The sequence below is a fragment of the Pogona vitticeps genome, chromosome 2 (genome assembly GCF_051106095.1).
Source record: "Pogona vitticeps strain Pit_001003342236 chromosome 2, PviZW2.1, whole genome shotgun sequence".
Lineage (NCBI taxonomy): Eukaryota > Metazoa > Chordata > Lepidosauria > Squamata > Agamidae > Pogona > Pogona vitticeps.
The window spans coordinates 171,378,542-171,395,152 of record NC_135784.1 but is presented as its reverse complement, the minus strand read 5'-3'; the positions used below and the strand labels follow the sequence as shown (position 1 = coordinate 171,395,152).

Below are 16,611 nucleotides of genomic sequence, written 5' to 3'. Positions count from 1 at the left end.
AGAGGAGGTAGTTTTAAATTAAGGACACATTGTCACAGCAGTAAATCATGTGGAGAGATGACAGGCAGCCTCTCCTTTCATTGAGTAATTTATTTCTCACAAGCTGCTAGGTTAAGTGTGCACCTGATTTGTACAAGTTGAGAGCTCCCGGGGTATAGCAGCCTCCAGAGATCCTGCGAGAAAGTATTTGTGAGGGACTTTCATATCCCAGTGACAGGAGAAAAGAGGACTTTTCCTGCTCATCCTTTCTGAGTCCTGTCATGACCCTCTAGAAGCTGTAAGCTTAAGGCCGTGGTTCCCAACCTTGGGTAACCCGGGTGTTCTTGGACTGTAACTCCCATAAATCCTGGCTAGGAGAACTGATGGTGAAGGCTTATGGAGGTTTTAGTCCAAGAACAACTGGGTTACCCAAGGTTGGGAACCCCTGATCTAAGGTGACACCAACTTCAGAGGCAGGCTTGTCGCTTTTTCCCTCACCACAACGTGCCCCCATGTTGACTGAGGAGAGGTAACGAACAGGGAAGGAGCATCTACACTCATCCCCACACACTTCCTCTATCTCTTCTAGCTGTGGGGTGGCCTGCGCTTCACTGTGCCTCGCCTCGTTGATGCTAAGAAATCCATCCAATTTGACTTCCAGATTCACAGGTAAGAATGCTTGCGAGTGTCCCCCCCAAAGCAATTTGCTCCCCTCCACATGACTCTCTCTTACCTGCCTGAAGAAGATTCTCCCCCCCCCCAAAAAACACTGGCCAGTTTGGAAGTGGATGGACCTAATTAATATGTGTGCCATTATTGATCTTCTGACAGATGAATGACAGATTTAGCCCCACTTTAGGTTTAAGGCATAAATTCCTTGAGGCCACAAGGCAAAACGAGGAATTGATGCTAATGGTGATGATTCCCAGGCCTTCTGGAAAGGCATCTCTGGAAAGGCATCAGAGACAGAAAGTGCTCTGAACACTTTATGTCTTGGAGAGAAGGTGGAAAGGTGGCAGCAGCTCCTGCACACATTCAGAGCGGCCAAGCGTGGATAGAGTCATGGGGTTTATTTATTTATTTTATTTATTTTATTTCTATCCCGCCTATCTGGTCATACTAGACCTTGGTGTTCCACGCGTCTTCTTTCCTCCGTGGTGCTTGCTTTATGAACCCTTAACAGTGAAGTATAACCAGGACCTTTTCTCCACAGCAAGAATGCAAACAACTCCCACAGCGAGGTGGTGTTCTTTCCTCTGCGTGTCGAGGCGGCCCTTCGTATTTCAGCCCACGGGTGAGTCTGGTAGCAGGAATAAACTGCCTTGACTGTTGCTACTGCTGCTGCTTCACTAATAAGAATATCTCAGGGACCTCAATTAAAAAAAGCTTGGAAATGTTACTTTTTGGCCACTAAGAATTATGGGAGGCGTCATGAGGCAAAAGCCTCTGTAAATGTGCCTGCTGGTCACACCCGCTGGCTTGGATATTCCACTCTGGCCTTACATGACATGGCCATGAAGCTCCTTGAGTAACCTTGGACCAGTTGTTTTTTTCCCTTAGGCTGTTAGGTCCACCTCACAGATTTGTTAAGTGAGGGAGAACCCTGTCCACTGCAAAGGTATAAATGGAAACGGTAGATACCTGTTTCAGGCAGTTCTCACAGAGAATCCAGTGTGTAACCCTTAATCTTCAAACCAGTGGCAGAGGAAGGTGGGGAGAAGGGCACCAGTTGTGCAGGCCCCTGTCCATTCCTTGGAATAATACCTCTGAGGTGAAGGAGACTTAGGAACAAGGCAGGTGGGCATAATCCTGCCATACACCTCTGTCTTCTTCCCAGGTATGTATATCTAAGCCTGGGGCTAAGGTAACAGTGTCATGTAACAGCTGGGCACTTGACTTTGTTTCAGCCACAATCCTCATGAAATTTAATGGCTGAAATCCTGTTGCCCAGTTACACTGTAGAAGGTGGGTGGCCATGATTTTTCAGGAAGGAGAATTTCTGATACCTCCCACCCCAGTCTTGGGGCTCCTCTGGAATCCCTTTTATTATGGAGAAGCTGTGGAAGCCTTTGGGATGGGGTGGAGCCATTTTTAAGTTTCTAAAATCATTATTGCCAGTCAAATCATCCCAGAGATAGTGAGTTTAGGCAACTAAAGACTTTTCCCATAACCAGAGATCATCCACAGGAGCTGTGGGGGCTTCCAGGAAAAAATGGGAAGAAAATTCTGTCCAAAAAAAAAAAAAAAATCACCCTGGCTGATGATGACATTGTCAGCCTTCCCGAGCTTAGCTACATGAAGAGAGTTCCAGCTGCTGTGATAACAGGGTCAAGGGGAAAGTTTAGGCTCTCCTCACAATATTTTCCCAGGAGTGGCTGGAGGGAGAACGAGAGAAAGACAGAGGGAAAGAATTGGGAGAGAGAAAGATGAGTGGAGAAGTAAGGAAAAAATGTATCTGTCGCTTTACTAAAGGACAAATGATCTGTTTTCCAGATACTCCCTCAGGAATGTTAGATCTTTCTTGTGCTACAGGGGAAGGGGGTCACTCTCTTTGCTTTTCATGTCTCTCCATTCCTTCTGAATGGGCACATCTGATGCTACTTGAAAGTATGGGGGGACTTTCTCACAACCCTACAAACGCCTCCCCCTCCGATGTCTTTGTTTCTGGGGCTCAGATGTCTTGACTGATAGGAAAGGATGGTGGAAGTTGTAGTCCTACACCTCCAGAGGGCGCCAAGTTGAAGAAGGCTGGGCTCTTGCAGGCTTTCCTCCCACAAGCCCATTTCCCCCTTTCTTATGGAACTACAAACAGGTCGTCCATCCGGCAGGAGCAGCTTTAGACAGCACAGATAGGTTGACTTTGACTGGAGGCTTTTGCTGCAGCGGAGACAAGGGACAATTGGGCAAGTGGGAGTTGAAGTCCTAAGTCAATTGTGAGCTTTGGGGATTTGTTAGCAAATCCCTGAGCACAATATGTACACATTGGTTCACAGGTCAAAAGTTGAGACCCTGACTCAGAATTAAGTTGAGACAGGGAACTCTCCTAGCAATCCTCCTGAATCCTTTTAATAGTTCCAGCTTCAGAGTCCAGTGGCGTCTCAAAGAATGCCATGAGTCCTCAACCAGACAGGAGAACATCTTTTGCAAGGACAAATAAATAACTTCTCTTCCACAGGTGATAAGATCAAGTCCACTTGAAGGAGCCTCCAGCTTAAGTAAACATTGACTCTAACGTAGCATTGACTTGGTGTGGTTGAGACAAACCACTTCCATTGTCCTGAAAGCCTTTTCAGCAGATAAGACCTAATTCCCCGGGTTTGGATCAGGCTTCAGTCAGGAAGTCACAGACTTTTTAATATCAGATGTAATACAACGATATGGAAAAATAAAAAGACGAGTTTAGTTTCATGCAGTTAGAAAGGTGCCTTATACCAGATTCAGCTTTTTCTCTACCTTGCCCAATCTTATCCATTCTCCAGAACTTTGGTTTTTCCCATCAAAGGAATAAGACTAATGCCAAATGGTGAGAACGTCCTTAGTTGTTACTGACAAGAAGTCAGCTAGGAAAAGGATTTCAGTTTTGGAATGATTGGAGAGATTTAACAAACAGACAAACAAACAAATAAAACATGCAAACACTACAGTAAAATACACTGCTGTGCCCACCTTCTTTCCAGTGCCTCTCATGTGGGCTTTGATCAGTGATTTAAAAGCTATTTCTAATAGTCTCTTTTTTTAAAAAAAAAAAAAGTCAGTTGTTTCTGTTTACCTAAGCTGCTTTTTCTGCACCTCCTGCAGGGCTTCTATGCCAGATGCAGTGTCTCTTCCAGGGTCTGGATGGGTCCCGGGTCGATCAGTGCAGCGAGAACAAGATGTGGGCCCCGGCGTATGCCATGTCTATGAGGTGGGTACCGCTAGGTGAACGCAAGCAAGCTATAGCATAGACACTGTCCCCTGTTCCTATATGTGTGTGTGGGGGGGTACTGTATATACATAGACCATCAGGCAAATTTCATGGAAACAGGTTTGTTTCATTCTGACACGTATCACGCAATGATGGTCAGGTCAGGCAGGTTTCATGCACTTTCTTTTGACAGATATGGTAGCTGAAAACGACCTCAGGTTCAGAGGCCCTGGATCTCTGGTTATGGATTACCGAGTGGCCAATGGCAGGGAAGAGCAGGTGGCTTTTGTGGGTTGCTTTACGGAAGCAGCTTTCTGGTCACCCTTGAAAACCACTGCTAGTAGGTCTTGCTTTCTTTTCCTGCAGACCCTGTGCCTGGCCCAACATCTTTTTACTGCTCTTTCCCTTCATGAGATGGCTGTCATTTATTTGAAGGGAATTATAAAGGTGATTCATTTGCAGAGTGCCTGTTTCACAGGGAAAAGGTCTACTGTTCAATCTGTGGCCTGTCCAGTTAGCCAGAGCTGACCTGCCGGTGATAGGAAAGACCTCTTTTTTTTTTTTGCTGTAGGCCCTTGGAGAGTCACCACTAGGGCAGAGTGGGGACCCCTGAACTGTGTGGGCAACATAAAGATGAGGCCGCTTCCCATGTTCCTCTGATCGTCTCCCCACCCACTCCCTTTGTCTTACAGTTTGTGAATGAGGGACCGAGTGCCATTAGCGAGGGCATCTTAGACATCAGCTGTCCACTCCGAATGCAAGGGCGAGCAGTGATGTACGTGACACGCTACATGATCGCAGCAAATTGTACCTCCAGCCATCCCGTCAACCCATCACGCCTCCAGGTAAAAGCTGAGCCGTGGGATGGGAAGGGAAGGGGTGGGATTTGATGGAATTGTCCTGGGGTGAGTCCTGAGAGTGGCGCTCCGTCTGTGATACTGTCAGTAACAAAGTACAGGTTCATTTAATAGTCCAGAGTAAAAATCCAGAGGAAGGAGGTGATAACTTCATTTTAATTGGGCTAACGCAATTTCACTCTGCAGGATGCAACATTGTGAGTCTTTCACAACTTATAGACAATAAAATGGAGGCCCATACATAAATGGAATTGGTTGGAGTATGTCTAATTAAGTAGAGGCCAATGTGTGACTCTCCAGAATCACTGGATGCAATGGCAAAAAGATTTCACTGGGACTTGACTTATTTTTGCACTCATGCATTCTGATTACCTAAACTGTTTGAGACGCACCATGTGCCTTCGGCCTGGCGGTTTATTTTTACCATGTTGCATGAATATGTTCATGTTGTTTTTATACTGACCTAATTTTGGGGGACAGGGGATTGATCCATGTATCGCATCCAGTGATGTTGGTGAGGCATGCTAATTGCAATACCTTAATTAGTTAGTCCTGACCACTTTACTTTAAACAAATGTAAACAGGCAATCTGGGTGTGTGGGAAGGCACCTTTAGGTCTTAAAGTGGGGTGCAAAATTCCAGCTACATTACAAGGGATGACTCTTGAGATCACAACCCCACCCCACCCACCCCCGATAACATTTGAACCAGAGTCTGATATTGCTTCCCTGAATAGACTTGGCACAGACATCTACCATCAATTTTTGGGAGCTTGTCCTACATGTTTTCTGCATGATCCATGGAGTGGTAGTTCTTAGCACAATGAAGTGGAATCTTCTCCACAGATGCTTGCAGTTTGATTTTCATTTTATTTTATTTTAGCAGTCCAATAAAAGGTATCACCAACTCTTCCATTTGTGTAATCTTAAAGGACCACATGGCCTTTTCCTACATTTTAATTTATGCAGTGCCCATCGTCCTATTCAGTTGTTAAACAGACGTGTGGGGCACACATGCATTAAAGGAAGTGTGGTAGCCTCACGCCCTCCCTCATTGTGTTCAACACCAAAATGTGACTGACTGGAGGCTGGAATTCCTCCTTGGCTTCTTCATGTGTGTGAGAACCCCAGTTTTAGAGAATTTGGGCTGGTGTGAAGAGGTAGCTTAGCTACATCAGCCTCCCCTTCTGACAGACCCGTTTCTGCTTTCAGAGCTACAACTCTCCCCTCAGTACAGATTGACAGTCCTATTTGTTGTTTCACTCCTTCGCCCCATTCATCTATGAAACAGGGAGCGGGTGATAAATCCATGTAACACACTGCCAGCCTTGCCATTTGACAAGTGTACCGCCCTAGTCAAACAGCCTGTGGTGTCCTCAGAGTGGATTACCTCTGGCCCTTGCTGGGAGCTGGAGGCCAGAAGCCTAATTCCATCTAGGGACAGACATCCATGAAGGGAATGTTGCCATTAAGAAGCTTCTGCTTTTTTATGTAAGCCAGACAAAACTGGCGTTAAAAGAAGGGACTTACCATTTTACTTGATGAAAGTAAAGTAAATACCTCAAGCACAAATCCTCAGTTTACGGACAAATACTGTATTTATGTGGGGTTTTTTTAAAGCAAATAGTCACCAATGGCTGAGATAAGTATGTGTGCCCAAGTAAGCCAGCAAGCTCAACCAGCATATATTGAGAACTTATTTACAAAGATGCTAAAAACAATGTGTTCTCTCTCTTTTCATCCCCTCCTCTGATGTCTAGCTGGAGCAGCCACCAACCCCTTTTCCCTGGCAGGAGCCACATTATGTGCAGAAACAAGATGGAGGAGGCTGGAGCAGCGGGTCCGGTGGGAACAGCTTTAGTCTGGTAAGCCCAGAACCACCATCAGTACCAGGCAATTTTCTTTTTAGTGTTGTCTCCCAGGGGATGATGTCAGGGAGGTAGTCCAGCCCATCTGGAGGGCACCGGGTTAGGGTTAGGGTTGCTCTGACACATTCCTTCCTTTACACAGTGGCTTTACCTTATTCTTATGAATCATTTTATAAGATTACTTTCAGGATAGACATTGTGTACAGCCTTTCAACTTATTTCCAAGTCTAGTTTCTTAAATGTAGCTTAGGGATAGCAACTTGACCAGTGTCACCCAGGGCAAGCAGGAATTTAAACCCAGAATTGCTGAGCTTTGTCCTTGGGATTTCAGCTCCCTGAAGCACAGTGAGGTTCAAGCACTTGCTGTGCCTCTGATTCAGTCTTCTGAAGAGAACACAGCTAGGCTCTTGGGGCGATTTTAGTTCCAGGCACTTTTTAGATGGCTGTTTCTTCCTGTGCTGCAGAAATGTACCGAGGAGGAGTGTTTCCAGCTACGCTGCCACACGGGGGCGCTACAACGGCAAGAAAGTGTCAGCTTGCGCCTCTATTTCCGCATCTGGTCCAAGAGCTTCCAGCAGGTAAGCCCAGAGCCTGCCTAGTGTCTGAAAGTCCTCCGTGGAATTCCTTACTCCACTTGGGTGGGTTCTTCCCTTTGTGACCTGGACTAATGGATCTCCATGAGATGATGTACAGGTGGAGAAAGTTAACTAGACTTGGGAACGAATAATTTTAAAAAAAGAATTACGATATTTGTAAGAAAACGCGGATTTGTCAACTATCCGTCCCTTTGTATTCATAAATTTTGGAAACCCCAACAAATACAAAAGGATGAATATTTGCCCATTTTTATTCACCCCCATAGGCAGAGAGGGAAGGGCTGTGTGTTTAGTCGTTTAGTCGTGTCCGACTCTTCGTGACCCCATGGACCAGAGCACGCCAGGCCCTCCTGTCTTCTACTGCCTCCCGGAGTTGTGTCAGGTTCATGTTGGTTGCTTCGCAGACACTGTCCAGCCATCTCATCCTCGGTCGTCCCCTTCTCCTCTTGCCATCACACTTTCCCAACATCAGGGTCTTTTCCAGGGAGTCTTTTCTTCTCATTAGATGGCCAAAGTACTGGAGCCTCAGCTTCAGGATCTGTCCTTCCAGTGAGCACTCAGGATTGATTTCCTTCAGAATGGATAGGTTTGTTCTCCTTGCAGTCCAGGGGATTCTCAAGAGCCTCCTCCAGCACCACAATTCAAAGGCATCAATTCTTCGGCGGTCTGCTTTCTTTATGGTCCAGCTCTCACTTCCATACATCACGACAGGAAAAACCATAGCTTTGACTATTCGGACTTTTGTTGGCAAGGTGATGTCTCTGCTTTTCAAGATGCTGTCCAGATTTGTCATCGCTTTCCTCCCAAGAAGAAGGCGCCTTTTAATTTCAGGGCTGCTGTCTCCATCTGCAGTGATCATGGAGCCCAGGAAGATAAAATTTGACACTGCCTCCATATCTTCCCCTTCTATTTCCCAGGAGGTGATGGGACCAGTGGCCATGATCTTAGTTTTTTTGATGTTGAGTTTCAGACCGTTTTTTGCACTCTCCTCTTTCACTCTCATTACAAGGTTCTTTAATTCCTCCTCACTTTCTGCCGTCAGAGTGGTATCATCTGCATATCGGAGGTTGTTGATATTTCTTCCGGCAATCTTAATTCCTGCTTGGGTTTCTTCCAGTCCAGCCTTCCGCATGATGTATTCTGCATATAAGTTAAATAAGCTGGGGGACAATATACAGCCTTGCCGTACTCCTTTCCCAATTTTGAACCACTCAGTTGTTCCATGTCCAGTTCTAACTGTTGCTTCCTGTCCCACATATAGGTTTCTCAGGAGACAGATAAAGTGGTCAGGCACTCCCATTTCTTTAAGAACTTGCCATAGTTTGCTGTGGTCCACACAGTCAAAGGCTTTCGCTAGGCTGCCAGAAGGGCTAGGCTGCCAGAATATTTCTGTTCCAGCACCCTAGCCCTTCCCTCCCTGCTTATGGGCCTGCTGAACAGCTGGTCTGCAGGCCATAGGCAGACAGGGCAGACTACGCTACCCTAAGGGAACCTGCAGCTGCCATCTTTGTAAAGGGTGGCCTAATTTCCCTCCGGGCAGCACAGCCTGCCCTGTCTGCCGATACCCCCCCCCCCCCCGAATCAGCTCTGGGTGAGGCAGAGTAGAGTCAGCTGGCTTCTCCTCCAGCTAGAAGTGCTGTTCTGTAGAAAGGTAAGGCTGGCCTGTACCAGGAGAAGGACTGCTTTTTCTGCCAGGATGGCTTTTCCTGGGAACTTCTCTCTTGCTGGTTGTATGCCACTAGCGAGTAGTGCCCAAGCATTACAAATGGTTCTTTCTCTTATTTACAGTTATCCTCTCTCCCCTCTTCTACTTTTCTTTTCTTTTTTTTTTCTCTTTCTTCAGATTAAGAGAGAAAAAGTATGTGGTAGTGATCCTTTTAAGATCATTAACTTCTTCATCGTCCTCTCTTTCTTTCTCTCTCTGTCTCTCTCTCACACACACACACACGCACACACTTCCTCTTTCACACACATGCATGTACATCTGGCTGTCCTTCCAGGCTCTACTGATCTCCACGTTGTAGTGGATGAAATGAAAAGGAATAAAGGATTGTGGGAATGCATCAAATAAGCTGAAGGGCTTTGACCTTTACAAACAGATATCACACAAATATAATAGAACAGGTGCCGCAGTTAAATAATATTGCGCTTTTGCATTGATTTAGGATGGGCGAGAGCATCTGCTTTTGTGCAAAGTGTGGCCTTGGGCACATGAGGATTCTGTTGGACTTAAGGTTCTTGGGGTTCATAACCCACCAGGCAGAGTTGTCCATCTTAGCCGCTATGTGGTGCCATCCTTCAGCTTCCCTTCTCTCCACTTTTCTTCCTTGCAGAAAGAAAACAATCCCCAGAGTGTTCAGTGTGAAGCAGTATACCATGTGCAGAAAGTGCCCTACAAGATTCAGCCTTTAGAGCACACCTCTGCCCACCACAAGGTCAGTGCTGATTTACCATTGTTAGCAGGAACAGTAGTAGCTATATGAGCAGTATCCTGCCTTTCGTGCAAAGGAATATCGAAGTGCATTCTAAAACCACAAGAAGTCGTCATGGAGAAATTAGAGCATCCCATCAGAATTGCCCTCCCACAGAGCTGCTGCTGGGACGGGCAGGGATGGGCTAGCTGTAAAAAAGGGGGGGGGTTAAAGTTGTACAGTACAAAAGAAAGAAGGATATTACAGGGCCAGAAAAAGGGCAAAAAGGGGTAGCCAATTTGATGAGTAGATTGGAGCTTCATGAAAATGGGCTAATTATTTGGGGCTGTTTGGCTTGGGAAACAAGGGCAAACAAAGGCAAGCATGACAGAAGTGTAGAAAAATGTGTCCTTTTCCAGCGTGGATGAGAAATGCATAATTTTATGAGCAGAAGTTTTTCTCCCTCTTGCACTAGAAGTGAAGGCCTTCCACTGAAACTGCATGGTGGGAGATTCAGGATAGACAAAAGGAGTACGTCATCATACAGGACACTGTCAAATTGTGGAACTCACTGTCACACGCTATACTGATGGTTGCTAATATAAAGGCAAATCTAAAAGGTGATCAGGCCATACAAACTAAACTCAGTTGCTGGTCTTGGCATTGAATCACTGGGATTTCCCCAAGTGCTGGCACATCACTCAGCGGTTGAAATCCTATTGGTGTTAATGTACAGTTTGCATAACATGCTGTGACTAGTTGTGGCTACCTGACAAAGTGCCATGGAACATCTTAGATGCATAGTGAGGCCCACAACCAGGTATGTTACCAGGGTGTGTCCCAGCACCTCATCAGTTAGCCACAATTACCAATGGCAATTCATGCCAGCCTTGCACAAATACCAACAGGTCATTCATTGAGTCTGCTGTTCCTGCAACTGGCAGTTAGATTTAGGCCAAGGTTATCTTCTAGTCACAATGGCCATCATTGGCGTTGGTATGCCTCTGCTTACCACTTGTTAGGAAGCATGGATATGTAGGAGCTCTAGCCCTCTTGATCTGTTTGCCCAGATAGCCTATTTAGCTTAAAGCCTCCCAGGATAAAAGGTAATCTCAAGACAGAAGACCTGTCAGGACATTCCAGTGGGCTCCCTTTTGAAATCTGCAAGAGGGCATGCCTGGCTCCCTGATTGCTGATGGTCTATCATGGGCCTTATTCTTTCTTCCTTTTTGCCACAGGTGTCGACATCGCTTCATTGGGCAAAGGCAGAGACCAGCCAAGGGGTTCCTCTCTGGATCATCATCTTAGCCATTCTGATTGGACTGCTGCTCCTGGCACTGCTCATCTATGTATTATACAAGGTGGGGAGCCCTCTGGGGACACCTGTTGATAGTGGTGGTAGGGAGGAAATGTGTGGCAAGTGTGTTTGATTGTGAAGAGCTAGAACCTTGGAAGGAACAGATGCAACCAGGACTGCATGAGGACAGTGCATGTCAATAGGAATGGTTGAGGCAAGATCCTCCCATTAGTATGTTGCAACTAAAACATTGTCTCTGCCAGCCTTCACTGAGAATCTTTTTTTAAAGTATTTTTAAAGACCTTATGGTTAAAATGGGAAAGAATAAGGGGAATAATGAGATCTGAGGAGCCTGGTGGGAGATTTGCAGAACTTCAAGGCCAATATTGGGGTGAGCAAGGCCAATTCCTTGTTCTTTTCTAGCCTTGACCCCAGTAAATACTTTGCATAAGGAATCAAGGTACATCCATATTTGCCATCATCTGCACACTCTAGAGAGACATACAACAGATGTTCTTTGACTGTTTTGTTTTGTTTCGATCTTACAACACTTCCAGTACATGAATTAAGGCAATTCACTACAGGTATTAAAACAAATAGGGCTTAAAAAGATGATGACTGAAAATTAGTAGCAAGTTGGAACTAGAGTAGGCCTACTGAATCAGTAGAACTTACATAGGTGTTGACTCATCAAGTCCCCACTGATTCAGTGGGCCTGTTTTAGTTGCAACATACTATGCTGAACAACTGGATTTCAGCCAATAAATTGTAGAATTAAGATGCATTTAAATGAGCTGCCAGAATTTAAAAAACACTAAATTAAAACAGTTTACAAGCCATTTAAAAATGCAACAAAGAAGAGAAACAATTATGTTTCTGTGATCTGTTTATTTCCATACATGAACCTTTTAAATTCGTATATAACAATTTAGTCATAGACCTAAAACTGTAATATGCAAAGAGAGCAATTCATGAGTGATATAAAGTGCTTGTAAATTAGCCTTAAGTGTGCTTAATTTTCATGATTTGTTCCGACTGCAGTATTATTAGGGAAGGAATTACCTACAGCTCAAGTCTTTTCACAGTTTCTTTGCCTCATTTAAAACCCTGAGCCTTTGGTCAAAATCAGTTGAGAGTCATCATACAAAGCAAAAAGAAGATTGCTGCTTATATACTGCCCCATAGTGCTTCAAGCACTCTCTGGGCGGTTTACAAGTTAATTATGCAGGCTATACATTGCCCCCCCCCAGTGAGCTGGGTACTCCTTTTACCGACCTCGACCTCGGAAGGATAGAAGGCTGAGTCAACCTTAAGCCACTACCTGGGGTTGAGCCCCAGGTTGTGATCACAGTTTTGGCTGCAGTACGGCAGTTTAACCACTGTGCCACAAGGCTCATAGTTTTTCCCTTCCTGTAGGCAGTTAGAAACTAGGTCAGTGATGTGAGTGGTTCCGCACCTGCATTTACCACCAGCACACAAGCGATCACACCAAGGAGAGGCTGCTGGGGAGGGACACTCGTGGGATTGCTCTCATGAGATCACATGAACAAATCAGATTCCAGAGTCTTTGTTTTTAATTTGGGGGACTTTCTGCTCCTTAAAGATTTGGTGATCTGTTGGAAAACCAGAAGACAGCATCAGTAAAATGAAGTAGGTTAGTCGTGAGATTAGCCAGAGGATTGCATGGATAAATGAACAAAGGTGCTACTGAACTGTTACAGGTAAACTCTTCTGGGAATGCCTTTCGTGTGTAGCCTGCCTAATTCAATTGTAAACTGCCCAGAGAAAGCTTGAAGCACTATGGGGTGGTCTAGAAGCAGCACATTTTGCTTTCCCATGCCATTGAAGTGCAAGGACTTGATCAAGATATAGATGGGCAACTCCACAATGCCTGTTCTTTGTAATGGGATTTGCCTCAGAAAATGTCCGAGTGGCTTTGGTATATCTTGGATCCTGACCTTTCTCTCTCCGCTTCCTTCCCAGCTGGGCTTTTTCAAGCGCTCACTTCCTTATGGCACCGCTATGGAGAAGGCCCAGCTGAAACCACAGGCCGCTTCAGAGGCCTAGCATGCCCAGCCTTGCCCTCCGCAGAGGTGTGTTGTTGTTGCTGCCCTGCAAAGAGGCACCCGGGGGGGATTGCCTTGCCACGCACGGTGGGGAGGCGAGCACAGCCAACACCAGAAGGGCAAAGAAGGGCCATGCCGCAGATGCTGGACCCCGACGGACTGATGCAGAGAGACCAGCGTGCGAGGCACCTCTGCCTCACCATGAAGGAGGATCCAGGCTTTTGAGGCTCAGCGCCCTCCCTTCTTCCTCCCCCTCCGTTCCCTGGGGCTCCGATCCTACAAACACGTTGTGCCTTGACTGGGTTTGCGGCAGGCACTCACTCCCAGCCAAAGGGAATACTTGAAGCCGCTGGTGCGGCCGGTGCTGGCCTGTTCTCAGGCCCCCTCTGTCAAGCTGTCTGTTCCGTCCATTGGTGAGGAAGGAGGTGCTGTACCGGACAGTCTCCAAGCTGCCAGTCTCCTTGGAAAGGCCATAGCTTGGCTATGGCAGGAAGGAATAAAGGAAAGGAGGAAAGAAAGAAAGAAAAGCACAATCGCTTCCTGAGTTCAGCTTCTCCTCCACTGGCCAGAGCAGAGGATCCTGGGGGATGACCTGGGACAGAGACTTAAGCTGGGAAAGCCAGATGCTCCTGCAATGCCAAAGATTTGCCGCGTTAGGAAGCCAAGCCATCAGCCGGTGTCGGCCCGGACTTGCCGACGGTCTTCGCACTGATCTCCGGAAACTGCTAGAGATTTTATTTTTCAGATGCCACTTTAATAAAAAGAAGGAGGAGAGAAAGAAATTAGGAGGCTGCTGCCGTGTGTCCCTCCTAGCAAAGACTGGGTTACTGTTTTTAATTTAAATGTCCAATGTGCAATAAATGCTTCCATATTTTCCACATCATCTTCTTAATTTGTAAATATTTATGGCAAGAGGTGGGATATGGATGGCACGCTGCAGAACTGCTTGTTCCTGTAGGATGTGGATTGACATATGGGTGGCAGGAAAATGACTCAGAAATGAGATGAGGGGAACAAAAAGGATAAACAAAAGACCCTTAGTGGACACAATTGTCTGGAATGGACATGATGAGTGAAACTTGGTCTCGCAGGCTTTGGTCAGGACCAGGCGGGTGGAGAGGAGCTGTGAACAGCTGCACGAGAGGAGTAGAGGCCATTTTAGGGTACCTCAAATGTTATTCTTGCCCCTTCAAACCCTTGGGATTCACAAGACTTGTGGTTGTTTCCAGTCACATGGGTATTCTCTTATGCAAATGTAAACCTTAAAAAAAATTGTGTGGTATAGGAACAAAATTTGTAACCAGGGTTATGTAGGTTACTGTACTACATAAATATATTTTAAAGTATTTAAATCTTCAGAGTGGCCCATCAGACTGGCCATGCAGGTGGGGGACAGAGGAGGAAAAGAAGTACAGTGGTGTCTCGCAAGACGATGTTAATTCGTTCCGCGAAAAATGCTGTCTTGTGAAAACATTGTTTTGTGAAACACGGTTCCCCATTGGAATGCGTTGAAATCTATTTAATGTGTTCCAATGGAAAAATCATCGTCTTGCAAAAATCGTCCATAGAAAACATTGTCTTACGGAACGCGGTTTCCCATTGGAATGCATTGAAATCTATTTAATGCGTTCCAATGGGGAAACATCGTCTTCCTCTGAAAATCGTCTATAGAAAACATTGTCTTGCGAAGCACAACAGCGATCGCAAAAAACAGTTGTCTTGCAGATTAATCGTCCCGCGAGATTAATCGTCACCACTTTTTTTCCATGGCATACCTCTTCCGGATGTCTGCGCCTCTGCCACTTGGAAGAGGTGCAGACAGCCGTCCACGTTTATCCGTCATTATAGACTCGACCCCTAACAGAAGTCTGACGTGGCATTTGGACATGCTGTTCTAGCCTCTACCATGGCGTGACACCCTGCCTCTGGGTAAGACAGCTTATTAGTCACCCAGGGTGTGATTCACAGAGGCCACAAAGAAGAACAACAGGTTACCCACCTGTAATTGTAGTTCTTCAAGTGGACCTCTGTGAGTCAAACATCCCGCCCGTCCTCCCCTCTGTCGCACCATTGTTTGTTTACTATTAAGCGGCGGTTGACACAACTGAAAAGGGACACTTGGTGCCAAAGTACTTATATGGGTGGGGAGGGGCATATTCTAATGCATTCATTGCTACCGCAGAAGCTCTAGACTCTTCCAGTGAGGCTCCTTACAGGTGCAAATCACACAATGTGTGAATCACAGAGGTCCACTCGAAGAACTACAATTAAAGGTGGGTAACCTGTCATTTCTTCTCAGGTAGTACATTTATACAGACAGAGAATGAGGTGAAGCCCCAGGCAGTCACAGCTCAAGCTGATTCTTCCAAATTCACTGTCATAATCTTGGAACTTTTAGTCCTACATTGGAACTGTAGCTGGGATTATTTTTGGACTTTTCTGTTTCTCTTCCTTACCTCTAACTCTATAATACTCAGCCTGATGAAGAGTCCTAGAGGACCTGAAGGTTCCCTCTTCTCTGATATTGTAATATTTTGTTATCCAACCTCATTTTTAACCAATGTGAGTGTTGATATTGGGGCTAGAGACATGTGCCAAAATGACACTCTACACTTACACCAGGGTGATAACTGGGTATTAAACATTAATTGTATCTTCAGTTTTATTAACAAAGTATACATGATTCTCAGATAGCATTGATATGGCACGGAAAACTGATGAGTTTATACTAAATCACCTTATTGCTACAGTGACATACTAGTTTAGTGCTAGATCATCTCTGCACAGACTAAAAAAAGATAGTAATCAGTATGAAATAGAAACATCTCAGACTGCTATGTTTACATGGTATGTATATACTGTATATGTGTGTGTGTATACATTATGGAGAACTTTGGGAAACTGCCCCTTTTCCTCAGTGCCATGAAACACTTTAAACAGCCCACTGGCTTTACAGTGAACCATGAAGTGAGCCAGAGATTTTGGCTCAGAGTTTCCTTGTGCTTTTTAGGGACCATGGGGGGGCATGTTTCTGATTTTCTCGGGGCTCTTGGGGTAACCTACACATTTATTCGTTTGTTGTAAAATATTTTTACCCTGCCTTTCTCCTTAAAAGGACCCAAGGTGGCTTACAATATTAAAAACCAATATTAAAGCTAGCAACTGTGAGTGTACAAATACTAAAAAGGACCATGTAAATGTCATACTAAGACAATATAAGCAACTCCAAAACACATACAAGGCAGTAAGATACAATCATCAATTTAAAAATACCTAGTCAGGCAGCCAGTCACCTAGAATATATTGTTAGTAATAACTATCTTTGACCACTAGAAGATTGAATATTTTTAAGTTTAAAAAGAAATTGTAAGAAACAATTGGGTATCCCAGGAGCAGATTATGGCCTCCAAAGTTTCCAAGGGGGGGGGTGCCATGTGTTCTCGAGATCTCTGGGGTTTGTCTACTCTTTGTGCTGGAAAGCTTGGGTAGGGGATACCCTGACTGAGCCAAGAGCAAAACATCAAGTGTAGATACACAGATAAAGAAACGGGCAAAACAGATCTGATAATAGAACATTGAATTGAATTGAATTGAATTGTCTTCGCTGCCTGGAGAACCAACCCATTTCTGATAA

General features: G+C 45.3%; 1 protein-coding gene across 1 annotated transcript in view; it reads left to right on the top strand.

The window, feature by feature from the left end:
* Positions 1-13,125, top strand: part of ITGA5 (integrin subunit alpha 5) — a 78,394-nt gene extending 65,269 nt beyond the window's left edge. Inside the window, exons 22-30 of the mRNA XM_072991239.2 lie at positions 569-648; positions 1,193-1,273; positions 3,778-3,883; positions 4,576-4,728; positions 6,500-6,604; positions 7,072-7,185; positions 9,537-9,638; positions 10,853-10,975; positions 12,895-13,125. Of these exons, the coding sequence (XP_072847340.2) occupies positions 569-648; positions 1,193-1,273; positions 3,778-3,883; positions 4,576-4,728; positions 6,500-6,604; positions 7,072-7,185; positions 9,537-9,638; positions 10,853-10,975; positions 12,895-12,978 (948 nt within the window). The 3' untranslated portion in view covers positions 12,979-13,125. The remainder of the gene's footprint in view (positions 1-568; positions 649-1,192; positions 1,274-3,777; positions 3,884-4,575; positions 4,729-6,499; positions 6,605-7,071; positions 7,186-9,536; positions 9,639-10,852; positions 10,976-12,894) is intronic.
* Positions 13,126-16,611: the final 3,486 nt, after the last annotated feature.